Genomic DNA, 14,159 nt, shown 5'->3' on the forward strand with positions numbered 1-14,159 from the left:
ATTTGTCTATTTAGATAAATTAACTGATAACAGAATATTGTAAAAAAAAGCTGCGGAAATTTGTAACCTAACTGGTCAGTTTACAAAAGATGAAAAATTTCATCTCTATTCAAAATTTTACATTTTCACAGCAAAAAAACCTACTTTATTATATTCATCGCAATTTTTCCCTCAGACCACACATTAAAAAAATTCACGTGATGGATCAAATTTATGTAAAGCTAATCTAAAGAAAAGGAATAATAAATTATGTTAATAAAATCTTTCCACGCCTACTTATTTCGAAGTATAGTGATATAAGTTGAACGGCCATGTTTGTAATTTACATGATGACATAAACGTACTTGATCTTTTTTAAAAATTAATTGTGTTAATGATTTTACCGTTTTTAGGATTGTGAGAGAGAAATAAGGACAAGTGAGAGAATTTCTAAGAATATATTTAGAATCAACCTTAAATACTAGGCCTAATTTTGTTATAAATTATTATTTATTAAATTTTGTGTTATGTATTTATAACTACATATTTAGTTTCACATTACAGTAGGCCATAAAAAAATGATTTAACTACTAAACAATACACTACATTGTGTTCCCCTAACAAATTCCAATTTTCCAAAAAAATACAAGCAATACATAAAGAAGTGGCAGTATAGTTTTGTAATAAATATTTAAAAACCAAAATATCCCTAAATAAAAAAATGACCATCGTCGCCATAGCTACGTTGATAGTACTATCGATCTAGTCATCCTATCCTTTTTCAAGCTTTTTGATTGTAGACTCAATCTAATTTGTTATTCGACATCTGATCCAAATTTTATTAAGTTTAACCGATAAATTACCCAAGAAAAAAGCTCATCCAGGAGGCTTTGTCTGGAACATTTGCCTCTCGAGCACCGTTTTGTTAAAAATAATTAAAATCTATCACGTCTCAAAAATGCGCCCCCCAGTCGGTGTAAAAGGGGTCGCGTTTTTGTGATGCAAATAAGTGGTCTATGACGCATGCTCCACGTGTCGAATTGCCCCAAATAGTCCCAAATAACCCCAAAGAAGCATTCCGCAAGTGAGCCCTCGAGTCGGTGGCGGCGTTTCCGTATTATTGATCCGAATCTAGTAGTCTAGACGTCGTGGTAGACACTTACCCCCTCGCCGCCTCCCGCAACCCCCGAAGGGGGCCGACGACCCCAAATAATCCGTCGTCCCGCGTCGGCGTTACGTAAGGGGGCCAGCAGGCCCCATTTCCCCGGAAAATGGACCCATCCGAAGTAACCTCAAAGACGGACGATTTTCCAGCGCGCGGCGCCCGGAAAAGGGCCCCACCGACGAACACGACACCCAACAACACCAACACAACCGGAAAAACTGCCGCCGGAATGAGTTTTCAGCGAAAAAATTTAAATTAGGTCAAGCCGAAGCCTACCTTTACCCACGGCGAAACAGTCGCGAATCGGGCACGGACTACCGCGATCTACACGCGTTGGGGGCGGTCGCAGCCCCCGACGGGGCTCACACACCGCCACGACGGAAACGACGCCGAATTCAAGAGATAAACGAGAAAAAAACGTTGGATCAGACCGATTATTTCAATATCAACTACAACTTATTCGCGAATTTAATTACAGAGACATCTGGCGGGGTTTATTGGGACGAAAATTCGCGAATTCAGCGCGCCATTATTTAAATTTTCAAAACAAAAAAAACTTTAACTAAAAACTTGAGCTAAAATCCGAGAAAGAAATAATACAAATAGGATTACTACAACAAGGGTACGAATTAATACACTAGAATTAACCCTCACCGCCCTAGAAAAACAAACAAAGCAATCCTAGTCCACCCCAACCCCTACTAAACTATCATTGATACCCTAATAAAAGAATAAAAGAGGAAAGAGGGTTCGAATTCGATTCCTGCTCCAACCATCTATTATTACAATGCAAAACTTGACGCCATATTGTAGCCGCCATTTTCTTTATACTTTTTATCGTACATTTACCAGTCTCACTTCAAACAACTCTAATTTTACAAAGATTCAAATTAAATTAAATTTGAATTAAATTAAACTATTTAACGCAACTTTTATAAAAAAAAGTAGTCTGGACCACAACCCGTCCTGTAATGGCCATTATGTAGTTACAAATTTTTGCACAACATAGGTGACGCTTCCAGCAATAATTTTTGTAGGTTATTTATTTATAAACACAAATACACGTAATCGTACAAATTCAAGTTTTTCAAACCTTATATAACACCAAAAAGCCCCAAAATTAACTCAAGGGTAACTTTGACGTAACCCGATTTCAAACCAAGGTAACAAGTTTGGGGGCTTTTCAGATAAAATTCTCTCTTGTCGAGCTGGGCAATGTGCAAAAATGCAACCCCAACTGGCCATTCTCTTGGTAAGGCTCAATTTTGTACCCCCTTGACTTAACCTCACTTTCCAGTCGTGTCTGGTATACGTCTCTGGTAAAGTCTCGCTGTTCAAATTGGAGGGCGAAGTCAACGGCCAGGAATTCGTTTATTATAAAATAATGCATCCTGGAAATTTATTGCTAGTTTTGGAAAGTTTGTAGGTTTTTCAGTTTTTGGTTTGCGTCCCGACTTAAGAAAAATTTTTCAGGGAAGGTGACGCCGACGTTTATGTTTCTGAAAAGACACCCTCGCCCACCTACCACCCTGACTCTTACGATTTTCATTCTGCAACGTGCGGTACTGATTCTGTTACGATTCCGAGAAAGTACTGAAATTTAGGTTTGCGTCTTGGCTAAAGTAATTTTTCAAATTTTTAGCATGAAAAGACCAATGGCTGTTGGTATTTACGGCTATTCGGCTTCGAATAAATACACTTTGGAAGTGTTTCAACTGCCGGCTGACACTGACAGCAATTTATTTGAAGAGGATGATCCTTTCAAAATACAAGTGGAAAATAATGTTGAATACACAGTGAACGAAAAAAAGGAAGTTAGAAAAGTTTCTAAAGGAAAAAAGAAGTTAAAGAATATACCCAATGGCTTGTGGCCTTTTTTAGAGCTGTTTGAAATGCTTTTCTTGTAATATCCTAGTCGCAAACCGCCATTTTAGAGTACAATTATTTTAAGTTTTTTACCAAAAGAGATGGTGATGTATACAGGCTGTGTCAATAAATGTTCAAATTTATTAAGTTTAATTTACATTTAAATAATTTTATTTGTAGTGTAGGCAACCAATTATACCTCTTTAAACCTTGTCAATTTTTTATAATTTTAAATTCAGTTTTTATAAAACAAGACTTTGATTTAAATAATTTTGTCTCTGAACAAATTGCCAAAACAGATATTACGTTTCTGTATACATTAAAAAACCATAAAAGTGGCCTGACGCATCAATAACATAAATTTGTATACTTTGAAGTAATTGTTTTTCTTGTATCAGTTTTAACTAAACTAGGTCAAGTATTCGGTAATTACAAAGAAACTTCCTTATAGTAAAACTATTTTTATTGTTGAGTTTATCTTGTGTTTTGTGAACATTAAAATTTAAAGTTTTGAATTTTTTACTTTATAGAGTTGGCAAAATAAATTGGAAAAAAAGAGAATTATGCTAATTTATTTTCTTATTAGTTCGTGTGTTTAAAATAATGATTAATTTGCTTATTATTGATTAGTAATTAAAGTATTGAAAAAAAATTGAATGCCAACACAATAACCCCAAATGCGACTCCGCCTATAAAAAATAATTTATGGTTATTTTATTACCCCCATCGACCTTTTCTCGAAAATCAGATCGATCGTCGAACATTTCCGCTCTGTTATGCAACAAACAAAACAGAAATGTCGTAAAGTTGGCACCCCTCGCAGGGGCAACGACCACGAGGTGATTAACCACCAACGTCCCATCACCCCATCCTCGTCGCACTCACTTACCCACTATCTCTGTCCCTCTCTCTGCCCCTATAAAAGCAAACGCGCGATGAATTTTATTGACTGACTTTTAAATAATGGTGTGGTGCTAGCACGGGGGTAAGTTTGCGCGTTTTCCGTGAGTAAAAGTGCACTTTTTTCACTATTTAGAAGAAAAAAAAATGAGTTGCGACAACGACGTGTCTCCGGGAAGCAGTCCTCCGGTGAACGTGGTGTTCGAGGCCTCGACGCAGACCCCCACAAACGAGGAGTGCGAGTCGCCGCTGTTCACCCCCAAGGGGTATTGCCTCAAGACGGTGGAGCATTGCAGTTTTGCGCTGAGTAATATCCAAAAAATGAAACAGCAAGGACAGGTTAGTCGGTTAAGTGGATGGCTTTGACCTAGGTGGGCGTCGGGGCGCCCTGAAAGACGCTTTAGACGAGATAGATTGGACTTAAATTGAATTAATTTCAAGGCGAAAAAAATTATTAAATAAAATCAGTTTCGGAGCAAACACTATGTTATCGAAAATCAATACGCAAAAATACAGTTTGAGTTCCTCGTTGTAACAAAAAATTAAACATTGAAGCTTTTTAAGAAAATTAACTTTCCTCTTTCCTCTCAAAATTCCTTTCCTTTTATTTGATTTGTTTTAATATCGCTGTTACTTATTAGCTATAACTCATCATAATTTTTTTAACTCAAAATAGACATTTCAAATAACTAAAATTCCGACAGAGCTAAATTTTGGTGGAGATCTTGGGTACACCATTAGGAATAAAGTGTCAAAAGCCCACATCGATCCTATGTGGGCTAAAAAAGTTATTCGGGGTCAAAGGTTAAAATTTGACTTTTTTAGATTTTTTTCGAAAACGGTAAGTTTTATCAAAAAAGTAGCCCAGACAAGAATTATAGATCTTAAAATTATCTACAAAAATGGTCCTTATACTTTTTTTCTAAGAATCACCATTCCTGAGATATCGCTATTCTTAAAGTTGAAGGAGTCACGTTCTACATCATATGCACATACAGAGTGCGCCAGAACTCGCACCCCAAAGACAAATGCCATGTAGGGTAAGGTACCAGGAACATAGAAAAAATTAAAAAAAAAATTATCTTTAAAAATTTCGAAGTTATGAGGATTTAAAGTTTACACTTTGACTTTATTTATTTCTGTTGGAAAAATAATTTTCCAAGTTTTTTTGCTATAGGCTATTGGGGTGGTTTTTATGAGTCATTAGTTTAACAGAGTTACAGTTTAAGATACAGCTTCCTTGTTTCCGCTCCTAATAGCCTGTAGCAAAAAAACTTGGAAAATCACTTTTCCAACAGAAATAAATAGTCAAAGTGTAAAATTTAAACTTTCATAACTTTGAAATTTTTATAGATAGATTTTTTTTTTATTTTGTCTATGTTCCTGGTACCTTATCCTACATGGCATTTGTCTTTGGGGTGCGAGTTCTGGCGCACTCTGTATGTGAATATGATGTAGAACGTTACTCCTTCAACTTTTAGAATCGCAATATCCCAGGAATGGTTATTCTTAGAAAAGAAGTATAAAGACCATTTTTGTAGATAATTTTAAGATCTATAATTTTTGTCTGGGCTACTTTTTTGATAAAACTTACCGTTTTCGAAAAAAAATTAAAAAACCTCAAATTTTGACCTTTGATCCTGAATAACTTTTTTAGCACACATGGGATCGATGGGGACTTTTGACACTTTATTTCCAATGGTGTACCTAAAGTCTCCCCCAAAATTTAGCTCTGTCGGAATTTTCGTTATTTCACCACTATTTTTATGACTAATTTGGCCTGATTAAACTATGACAACTCAACTTACTTAATTTTTTAAACTTAACCCAGTAACGTTTTATGCACTTTTTTTAGTCATTAGGACCTCTAGAAATGTAAAAAACGTTATATGAATCAGTTTTAATTTAATTTAACTTTTCGTCTTGAAATTAATTCACCGTAGTTTATTTGAATAAATTAGCCATCATTTTCTTGCACGTTTTCTTGTTGTAGCTCTGTGACATAACGTTAAAAATAGGCTTAGAGCGATTTAGCGCCCATAAGGTGGTCTTAGCCTCAGTTAGTCCCTACTTTTTCGCCATGTTCAACGGTACGTACCCCCCAAACCCCAACCCTCACTAACCCCCACCTTCCAGGCGACATGAAAGAGCAACACCAGAGCGAAATCACAATCCACGACCTCGACCCCACCGCCATCGACCTCCTCATCGAGTACTCCTACACGGGCCAAATCCTCATCACCCCCGACAACGTCCAAGTCCTCCTCCCGGCCAGCAGCGTCCTGCAAATGCAAGAAGTCCGCGAAGCCTGCTGCAAATTCCTGCTACGGCAACTCCATCCCACAAACTGTCTCGGAATCAGGAGTTTCGCAGACACGCATTGTTGCAAAGAGTTGCATCTCAAGTCGCACGTCTACGCCTTGCAGAACTTCCAGCAGGTGGTGGCCACCGAGGAGTTTCTCTTACTACCGTTTGAAGAAGTTAAAGAGTTGATTTCAAACAGCCACTTGAATATTTCCTCAGAGGAGGATGTCTTCACAGCGGTTTTGAATTGGGTGAAGCATGATTTGGCCGAGAGAAGTCGGTATATCTCGCAGGTGGGTGGTTTCACCTTGGGTGATTTACTGGTTGCATAACCACACACCAAGGAAATTGCTTTCCTCACCAACTAAATCATCAAATTGAACGTAAAAGACTATATTACAGAACAAGCAAACGTTTAATGATCAAATATTCTAGTTTTTATGCGTGGGTCATAAAATTTATTATCACGAGTTTATTGCTGGTTGCATACCACAATATTGAAAAAACAACAATTTTAATAAAATATCTAATCTGATCAACTTTTTTTGTGTTTTGAGAGTTTTGACATGTAGGTAAAGAACTCTTGACTGACTCTCGTCTTTATTTCAAGTTTCAAAAAATGGTGTATTGTTGGTTGCCTAATAATTCGGTAAAATTTTAATTTTTTTAGTTAATGGTCCACGTGCGTCTCCCCTTGGTCAACCGCGAGTTTCTTATGACACGTGTGGACAACGAACGCCTCATCCGCGACGACAGCGACTGCCGTGAGCTCCTCCTCGAAGCCATGCGCTACCATTTAGCCCCCGAGCGTCGCTGTGCCTTATCGACCTCTCGCACCATCGAACGCAAACCCAAAGGCGCCGACCCCTACCTCTTCGCCGTCGGTGGCGGTTCCCTCTTCGCTATCCACTCCGAATGCGAGGTCTACAACCCAAAAAACGACTCTTGGTCCGTCATCGCCCCCATGTTGTGGCGCCGCTCCCGTTCGGGAGTCACCGGCCTGCGGCGTCTCCTCTACGTCGTCGGTGGCTACGACGGCAACTCGGACCTCGCCACCGCCGAGTGCTACAACCCCTTGGTCAATTCCTGGACGTCCATCACCCCCATGGGGACCAAACGATCGTGTCTGGGCATTTGCTCGTTCGATGGTTTGATTTACGTGTGTGGGGGCTACGATGGGGCTTCCTGTTTGAGTTCCATGGAACGGTACGACCCCTTGACGGGGATTTGGTGTAGTTGTCCAGCGATGAACACCAGGAGGCGGTATTGTCGGATTGCAGTGGTGGAGAATTGTATCTATGCCTTAGGGGGGTTCGATTCTACGAATTATCAAGCGTCGGTGGAGAGGTTTGATCCGAGGGAGGGGACATGGGCGCCTATCCCCTCCATGTCGAGTAGGAGGAGCAGCTGTGGAGTGGTGGCCTATGACGGGCATTTGTACTGCATTGGGGGGAACGACGGGACGATGTGTATGTCGAGTGGGGAGAAGTTTAATGTGAGGAGAAATGCCTGGGAGCCAATCGCTGCGATGCATAATCGGAGGTATTTCGCCTTAGCTTTGCCCTGCACTGTACTTTTTCATTTTTAACAAAATTTTGCTCAAAAACCAGTACAAACATCTTCGTATTAGTTCTGCTCTGCACTGTACTTTTTATTTTTCAGGTCCACTCATGAAATTGTCGCAATGGACGGCTTCATCTACGCCCTGGGGGGCAACGACGGCTCTTCAAGCCTCAATTCTGTCGAAAAATACGACCCGAAATTGAACAAATGGACTGTGGTTGCGTCCATGTCCATTCGCCGAAGTTCCGTGGGGGGCGCTGTCCTCGACTGTATTAATCTAGAATACGTTTTAAAGCAAACAATGAGTTGAAACAACTCCAAGGTACAAAAATTCTTTCCGTGCAATTATACGACGTTCTGTGATAACGAAAAGAACCAAAAATTGTTTCAGGCAAATTTATATATTTATATGACACGGTACGTGTCCAATTTCCGGTTATTTAAGCTTTTAAATGTGTGAAATAACCGAAATAGAGGATTTGATTTTGAAATTGGCGCCGTTGAAAAGTGGCGCCAAATTTGAATTTTTCTATTAGAATTATGCAACGATGTAGTTTATTGTGCACAGATTTACTGTTTGAGTTTTTCTATCTATCTCTGGGAAAACAAACGAAGCGCAGCTTGGCCTAGCTTGATTTAAACACTGCCATTGTTGTGTAGCTTGATGTCAGAAATAAAAAACACTAAAAATTCCCTGGATTTGATTTTTTTAAAAGAGAAACGCAGTATTAATAAACAAAAGCCTTTATTGGACAATAATAACCAAAATATAAAATCTACAAGAGTCCAAACATCACTTTATCCTGCAATTCGTGTTGCCACTTTCCGTGCTGTCCTCAGCACACTTTTATCAGTACTTCCCGTTGTGACATCGTACTCAAAACCTACAAAAGGGGTGACAAAATCAAACAAGACTTCGTAACAACTTACGCATTTATTTGGGACTTAGGAATATTTTTACAAATAGTAACAAAGAAATATTCTTCCGATATAAAAATTTTCACTCACTACTGACTTAAAACTAGACTCAATCCTTACGTTTGAGTTTGTCAGACTGATCATCGAACTCCTTATCAGAAATATTCAGCAGTAGGCTGTTGCCACTGAGGTAGACTTTGTTTTGCGAATTAGCAATCTAGAAATTTTTAATTAAATTTAAACTCAAATTGGGGAAAAACTCACAGTTCGTGAAATATTCTGGGCCGCTCGGATTTTCCTCAATTTCAAGTAGCCTGGATTTCTGGAAATTGCTTCACCTAAGTAAACTCAAGTTAAGAAAAAAATTTTTAAACAAGAACTAGACACTAAAAATCTGGCTAGTCGGCTATGACTACTCTAACTAATTTAGTCAGGAACGACTTACCAGCAATTTTGCAAAATTACTCAAAAATTAAGGAAAAACAAACAAGAATAATAGAAAAGTAAAGCATAAAAAGGATATCATTTTGGCGGCTTCGGCTTCACCCTCAGCTTGCACAATCTTCTGTTGTCTCTCTTGTTTGGCCTTTTCGACTATGAAAGCAGCCCTTTGGGCCTCCTGTTGCGCCACTTGTTTGGCTTCAACAGCAGCTGTGTACTCTTTCCCGAACGACAGTTCAGTAATCGAAACATCATCGAGAATTATGTTAAAATCCTGCGCCCTCTCAGTCAATTCCCTCCTAACCAAAAGCGACACTTGTTGTCTTTGTGTAATTAATTGGGCGGCGTTAAATTTCGCAACCACCGACTTCAAAACCTCATTACAAATCGAAGGCAGGACTTTTTCATCGTAATCAAGCCCCAACTGTCTATAAACAATCGGCAATTGACTCGCATTAGGCCTCGAAAGCACCCTCAGGGAAATATTAACCATTTGCAAGTCTTTTGACCCCGTTGGTGAGGAGATTTTGCGTGGTCTTGACCTAAAACAGCCCCCTTACTCACTAACCCACTGAATAAATTATACATACCGAATATCGTAAATGATGGGGTATTGGAACCACGGCACGCGAAAATGTAGCCCCTCAGTGTAGATATCCTTTTGTACGCCCCCAATGCGGTTGAACATGATCGCACGGTGACCCCCTTCGACTAAACTCAAGTGAAAAAAATGAAATGAAAGTGATGGGGCTTACCGGTATACATGGCTTGAGAGATTCCGTAAGCAGCGGCGCCTCCAACGGCTAGAAGTTTCAGGCCGAGGCCGAGTCCAGGAGGACCCCCTTTGCCGAACTTGCCGGCCAAGTCATTTAACTTGCTTTGGGCCATTTCTGGGGGCTATTACACAATTACACAACGGGAAAATGTGACTCGAGGAAAATGGCGGTGATGACAAGCAGGGTGGCCACAATGAAAGGGGGATATCAAAAAAAATTACATTGGGATTAATTTTTTTAATATTATATAGCTTAAGTATTTACGTATTAATCAAAACTCAATAAAAATTATAAATTACAATTATGCAAATTAAGATAAAACCGAATAATGTGACTGGAGGAAAATGGCAACATTGGCCACAAAATGTAAAAATTACTACAGAAGAGCGGTAAATTTGAACAATTTAGGTTTTTTATTAATATTTATATATTTCATACATTTTAATTAATTTATTTAACATTTCATCATTTGATCAGCTAAATATTGACCAATAACACCCACTAGAACTTTTTGTACATCATTTTTCATTGCAGTTCTTGCCTCAGCTAAACAATTCCTAAATTCGTCACTTTTACAATCAGTAAAGTCGCAATAACAATCATTTAATGTTTTCTCTCCTTCAATTTTACGTTCACTGTAAATTTTAAACCTGAAACATTAATTAAATTAATTTATTAACAAAAAAAAACTAACAAACCGCAAATCCCAGACAATATCATCACTTGGATCAACTGTAACAATTTGAGAACTGTTAGTCACACAGGACAGTGATCTTGTTTTAAATGTTTCTTTAACTAAATTATCCATAAAGTCATTCCATTCATCCGTTTCGCCGTTTAAAAACTCATCTTTAGGTTCGCATTTTATGTTATTACACACTCTGACATCACTTCTGACCTAAAAATACCCATAAAAACCACAATTTATATAAATTAATGATTTTACAGCCACGAATATAAAAAACAACGCAAATAACGGCTTCATTGTGTTAACAATGCCAAATTATGGATTTAGTTTTTTATCTTATCATGGAGTATTACTTTTACAATAACATTTTTGTTCAACTATTTAAGCCTCAGTTTGATACAAAAACGTAATCAGCACATCAAAATTTGTGTTTTATCAATTTTTTAAACCCTTATTAATAAATTCAAATTCTGGGAAACACATCCGGTCACGTGACCTCGTTTCATGTCAACAAAAACATAACCTTAAAAGAATGACAGACGTTTATTCTGGCCATTCTCAGTTCGTTTTATTAGGAAATAACAGGTAATAATTGTTTGTTTTTTGACAAATAGTGAGTTAGCCCCCTTTAGGAGACGATGGTTCGACGGCCGTACTTTGTTCATAATTACGGTTATAACCGTCCCTGTGATAATATTTTGTGGTATTTACACGGTTATACTTAAAACCAACGAGACTCTTTTATACCCCCAAAGTCACATCGAAGGTATGTCACAACTTCAGTGGAGCCCTACTTTATTTTTGTGTTTTCAGTGCCAGTTCAGGCCCCCCATCGTGCCAAAATCTACAGCACCCGTCTCAGAAACCTCGACAAGGGGCTGCTCTCCATCGAAGACGACGTGCCAAAAATCACGGATTTTAAACTAGTGTGCTATTATAATTTCCCAGGGGGTAGTGGTAGTCTCCAACCTGAGAAAATAGACCCCTTTTTGTGCACCCACATCAACGTGGGGTTCGCCAGGGTGGGCCCCAATGGTGTGGAGTTGACTCAAGACCAGTTAAGGGCGCTCCAAACTGTCGTGGGGCTGAAACAGGTCAATGGAAATTTGAAGGTTTTGGTGTCGGTGGGCGGGGCTGGGAATGACGGGGGTTTCAACGTCATGGTTTTGAGTCACGCGAGTCGGAAAGTTTTCATTAGGTCGGTGGCCGAGTTGGTGCGGAATCACAGTATCGATGGGGTTGATCTCGACTGGGAGTTCCCCAATGAGACCCCAGGGAGGGACAAGAAGCAGAAGGTGCATTTCGTGCAGCTTTTAGAGGAGTTTCGTATGACGATAAATAAATACAAGGAGAAGTTTCTGGTGACCGTGGCGGTGGCAGCCCCCATTGTCCTCGTGGATAATTGCTACGATGTGCCTTATTTGAACGAATTTGTCGATTTTGTTAATGTGATGGCTTATGATTACCATTTTTACACCAAATTGACCCCTTTTACGGGTTTAAACTCGCCTTTGTACCCCTCAATTGAGGATAAGGGGTACCTTTCAACTCTCAATATTAATTTCACTGCATTTTATTGGGTGTCAAAGGGCATGGCAAGGGAGAAACTTGTGATTGGTTTGCCCACTTATGGACACACTTTTCGGTACAAATTTCCCATAAAAATCACACTCAAAATAATATTTTTTTTGTAGATTGACGAATATTCACAATAGTGGGCTGTATGCCCCAGCGAGGGGCTACGGGAAGCTCGGAAGTGGCGGTTTTGTGGACTACTCTCAAGTTTGTTCATTTTTGAACATGAATCAGATTTCCCCTATTTTCGATATGGACGCGAAAAGTCCCTATGCCACTAAAGGGACAGAATGGGTGGCTTTTGATAACGAACAAAGTCTTTCATTTAAGGTGAGTTTTTTTTGTTGGGGGTTCACCTAATTGGGGTTCTAGGCTGAGTTTGTACGAGACAACCAATTTGGGGGTGTTATGGTTTATTCCTTGAATGCTGATGATTATTTAGGGGTGTGCAAAGTCGATTCAAATGTCCAAAGTCGACAATTTCCACTTATTAACAAAGTCAAAGAGATTCTGGACAGGAATTATTCGATTTTTTAATGGGACCTGACAGAGGCTGTTAACAATGGTGATAATCCAAGTATTATAATTTTTTTTAATAAAAGTTATTGAAATTGAGGTTGTGTGTTGGCAGCCCTGACTATACTTTCTAAAGTAACAAACGTGATCAAAAATTGTAACAAACAATTAATAGTTAAATAAACATGTTTTAATAGCGGTGAAAATTAAAATTATGGATTAATGATGGTTAAACTAATAAAACAAGAAAAATGTCAGTTTTGTGTTGGCGACCCTGCACATATAAATAGACCAAAATGTTGGCCAAATTTTGAAATAAACATTAAATTCTAGTTACAAATTAGACTTATTAACACATTAGATTCATTTTTCGTTTATTATATCTTTTGAAGTTAAGTAACAATTCAGTTTGCTGAAAAAAATGGCTCAAAATTTTTGTATTGGTCACCCTGACTGTACTTTTTTAAAAGCGATACTTTCTAAAATATTGTTTCATTAGAAAAATTAAAAGTCGGACTGATAATTAGGTAAACATGTTTTCGTAGCGTTGAAAATTAAAATTTATTAATATTAATAGCTAATAGGGGTCATGTCAGATAAGACGACAAAAATGTCAGTTTTGGGTTGGCGACCCTGCACACATAAATAAACAAAAGTTTGGTCAAATTTTTAAACAAATACTAAATTCTAGTTAAAATCACGTTACAAATTAAACTGGTAAGACTTAATAACACGTTACATTAATTTTCATTTTTTTTTGAGGTTATGTAACAATTAACAATTTCAGTTTTTCTGAAAAAAATGGCTCAAAATTTACGTCGTGAGGTCTTGGACGCTTTTAAGTCCCTTCACAAGGCCCGAAAGTATGTTTTTCAAGGGGATAACAATGCTTTAACCAAAGCACGTTTGAAAATTAACGAAGAGTACAAAAAATGTAAAAATGTGACTGATTTACAAGCTATAGAAGAATTAGTGAATTATTCGAAAGCAGTTGAGAATGAATTAAGGGCTACTGTAATCCAGGCTAGGGAAATACAACCTGGGCAATATGAGGTTAGGCTCAGGGAGGAAATTCCTAGATTGGATAATATGCCCTTCAATGATTGTGCCCAGAAATCAAAAACCTAACTAGGTGATTATTTTATTAGAATAAACGGTTAGAATTAAAAAAAATGTTTATTTATATTCAATAAGAGATGTTTAATGGTTTTTGTAAATTGTGTATGCAACCAATTATACACGTTTTAATTTTATAACGTGAAGTGAGGTAATATGTGCCCTTCAATGACTGTTCTTTGAAATTAAATATTTAAAATGATTTTTCTTAGAATAAACGTTTAGAATTATAACATTTGTGTATTTTTGTCCAATAATAAATTTTCAGTGTTTTTTTGAAATGGTGTATGCAACTAATCATACAAGTTTAATTTTTGAAAGCGTGTCAGAATTAGTATTATTGAAATTTTGT

At 37.9% G+C, this 14,159-nt stretch overlaps 6 protein-coding genes across 9 annotated transcripts; 4 read left to right on the forward strand and 2 right to left on the reverse strand.

Annotated features, from left to right (window-relative positions):
* Positions 1 to 2,184: 2,184 nt before the first annotated feature.
* LOC123008851 (UPF0669 protein C6orf120 homolog) lies at positions 2,185 to 3,153 on the forward strand. Of its 2 annotated transcripts, XM_044404877.1 has the most exons (5): positions 2,185 to 2,275; positions 2,332 to 2,396; positions 2,442 to 2,566; positions 2,618 to 2,734; positions 2,787 to 3,153. In XM_044404877.1, the coding sequence occupies exons 2-5, from the start codon at positions 2,370 to 2,372 to the stop codon at positions 3,049 to 3,051; spliced, it is 534 nt and encodes a 177-aa protein (XP_044260812.1). In that variant the 5' UTR covers positions 2,185 to 2,275; positions 2,332 to 2,369; the 3' UTR covers positions 3,052 to 3,153. The 2 variants fall into 2 exon arrangements, with proteins under 2 accessions (XP_044260812.1, XP_044260811.1); XM_044404876.1 differs by having other exon boundaries at positions 2,185 to 2,396.
* A 774-nt stretch (positions 3,154 to 3,927) lies between these two features.
* Positions 3,928 to 8,453, forward strand: LOC123008641 (kelch-like protein 17). Its single transcript, XM_044404567.1, has 6 exons — positions 3,928 to 3,995; positions 4,047 to 4,249; positions 5,904 to 6,000; positions 6,047 to 6,507; positions 6,885 to 7,756; positions 7,877 to 8,453. The coding sequence occupies exons 2-6, from the start codon at positions 4,058 to 4,060 to the stop codon at positions 8,085 to 8,087; spliced, it is 1,833 nt and encodes a 610-aa protein (XP_044260502.1). The 5' UTR covers positions 3,928 to 3,995; positions 4,047 to 4,057; the 3' UTR covers positions 8,088 to 8,453.
* Positions 8,454 to 8,505: 52 nt separating this feature from the next.
* LOC123008558 (prohibitin-2) lies at positions 8,506 to 10,119 on the reverse strand. Of its 2 annotated transcripts, none has more exons than XR_006412965.1 (6): positions 9,892 to 10,118; positions 9,727 to 9,847; positions 9,219 to 9,678; positions 8,960 to 9,037; positions 8,708 to 8,912; positions 8,506 to 8,661 (listed from the first exon to the last, which is right to left on the reverse strand). XR_006412965.1 is itself a non-coding variant. In XM_044404415.1 (6 exons), exons 1-6 carry the CDS (start codon positions 10,022 to 10,024, stop codon positions 8,576 to 8,578), a joined length of 975 nt encoding a protein of 324 aa, XP_044260350.1. In that variant the 5' UTR covers positions 10,025 to 10,119; the 3' UTR covers positions 8,506 to 8,575. The 2 variants fall into 2 exon arrangements, 1 of the variants encoding a protein (XP_044260350.1); XM_044404415.1 differs by having other exon boundaries at positions 8,816 to 8,912; positions 9,892 to 10,119.
* A 173-nt stretch (positions 10,120 to 10,292) lies between these two features.
* Positions 10,293 to 10,902, reverse strand: LOC123008559. The gene is made up of 3 exons (XM_044404416.1): positions 10,859 to 10,902; positions 10,611 to 10,810; positions 10,293 to 10,562 (listed from the first exon to the last, which is right to left on the reverse strand). The coding sequence occupies exons 1-3, from the start codon at positions 10,895 to 10,897 to the stop codon at positions 10,367 to 10,369; spliced, it is 435 nt and encodes a 144-aa protein (XP_044260351.1). The 5' UTR covers positions 10,898 to 10,902; the 3' UTR covers positions 10,293 to 10,366.
* Positions 10,903 to 11,034: 132 nt separating this feature from the next.
* On the forward strand, positions 11,035 to 12,790 carry LOC123008653 (chitinase-3-like protein 2). Its single transcript, XM_044404585.1, has 5 exons — positions 11,035 to 11,185; positions 11,233 to 11,366; positions 11,414 to 12,245; positions 12,295 to 12,505; positions 12,548 to 12,790. Exons 1-5 carry the CDS (start codon positions 11,133 to 11,135, stop codon positions 12,710 to 12,712), a joined length of 1,395 nt encoding a protein of 464 aa, XP_044260520.1. The 5' UTR covers positions 11,035 to 11,132; the 3' UTR covers positions 12,713 to 12,790.
* A 466-nt stretch (positions 12,791 to 13,256) lies between these two features.
* LOC123009398 (complex III assembly factor LYRM7) lies at positions 13,257 to 14,097 on the forward strand. 2 transcript variants are annotated; one of them, XM_044405681.1, is made up of 2 exons: positions 13,257 to 13,408; positions 13,479 to 14,064. In XM_044405681.1, exon 2 carries the CDS (start codon positions 13,493 to 13,495, stop codon positions 13,817 to 13,819), a length of 327 nt encoding a protein of 108 aa, XP_044261616.1. In that variant the 5' UTR covers positions 13,257 to 13,408; positions 13,479 to 13,492; the 3' UTR covers positions 13,820 to 14,064. The 2 variants fall into 2 exon arrangements, with proteins under 2 accessions (XP_044261616.1, XP_044261617.1); XM_044405682.1 differs by having other exon boundaries at positions 13,264 to 13,408; positions 13,454 to 14,097.
* Positions 14,098 to 14,159: the final 62 nt, after the last annotated feature.

Source organism: Tribolium madens, unplaced genomic scaffold, assembly GCF_015345945.1.
Source record: "Tribolium madens isolate multiple individuals breed KSU strain unplaced genomic scaffold, Tmad_KSU_1.1 Scaffold_71;HRSCAF=194;Tcas5.2_LG6, whole genome shotgun sequence".
Lineage (NCBI taxonomy): Eukaryota > Metazoa > Arthropoda > Insecta > Coleoptera > Tenebrionidae > Tribolium > Tribolium madens.

Excerpts from the sequence above, each read along its gene's own strand:
- LOC123008851 (XM_044404876.1), top strand. The coding sequence starts at position 2,370 with ATGCAACCCCAACTGGCCATTCTCTTG. Across the intron at positions 2,397-2,441 it reads CCCAACTGGCCATTCTCTTG|TCGTGTCTGGTATACGTCTC; the intron begins GTAAGGCTCAAT and ends CTCACTTTCCAG. Across the intron at positions 2,567-2,617 it reads TTGCTAGTTTTGGAAAGTTT|GGAAGGTGACGCCGACGTTT; the intron begins GTAGGTTTTTCA and ends AAAATTTTTCAG.
- LOC123008641 (XM_044404567.1), top strand. The coding sequence starts at position 4,058 with ATGAGTTGCGACAACGACGTGTCTCCGGGAAGCAGTCCTCCGGTGAAC. Across the intron at positions 6,001-6,046 it reads CTTTTTCGCCATGTTCAACG|GCGACATGAAAGAGCAACAC; the intron begins GTACGTACCCCC and ends CCCACCTTCCAG. Across the intron at positions 7,757-7,876 it reads GCTGCGATGCATAATCGGAG|GTCCACTCATGAAATTGTCG; the intron begins GTATTTCGCCTT and ends TTTATTTTTCAG.
- LOC123008558 (XM_044404415.1), bottom strand. The coding sequence starts at position 10,024 with ATGGCCCAAAGCAAGTTAAATGACTTGGCCGGCAAGTTCGGCAAAGGG. Across the intron at positions 9,848-9,891 it reads CTCTCAAGCCATGTATACCG|TCGAAGGGGGTCACCGTGCG; the intron begins GTAAGCCCCATC and ends ACTTGAGTTTAG. Across the intron at positions 8,662-8,815 it reads TCAGTCTGACAAACTCAAAC|GTTTTGAGTACGATGTCACA; the intron begins GTAAGGATTGAG and ends CCCCTTTTGTAG.
- LOC123008559 (XM_044404416.1), bottom strand. The coding sequence starts at position 10,897 with ATGAAGCCGTTATTTGCGTTGTTTTTTATATTCGTGGCT. Across the intron at positions 10,811-10,858 it reads TGTTTTTTATATTCGTGGCT|GTCAGAAGTGATGTCAGAGT; the intron begins GTAAAATCATTA and ends GGGTATTTTTAG. Across the intron at positions 10,563-10,610 it reads GATATTGTCTGGGATTTGCG|GTTTAAAATTTACAGTGAAC; the intron begins GTTTGTTAGTTT and ends TTAATGTTTCAG.
- LOC123008653 (XM_044404585.1), top strand. The coding sequence starts at position 11,133 with ATGACAGACGTTTATTCTGGCCATTCTCAGTTCGTTTTATTAGGAAAT. Across the intron at positions 11,367-11,413 it reads CCCCCAAAGTCACATCGAAG|TGCCAGTTCAGGCCCCCCAT; the intron begins GTATGTCACAAC and ends TTGTGTTTTCAG. Across the intron at positions 12,506-12,547 it reads AACAAAGTCTTTCATTTAAG|GCTGAGTTTGTACGAGACAA; the intron begins GTGAGTTTTTTT and ends TTGGGGTTCTAG.
- LOC123009398 (XM_044405681.1), top strand. The coding sequence starts at position 13,493 with ATGGCTCAAAATTTACGTCGTGAGGTCTTGGACGCTTTTAAGTCCCTT.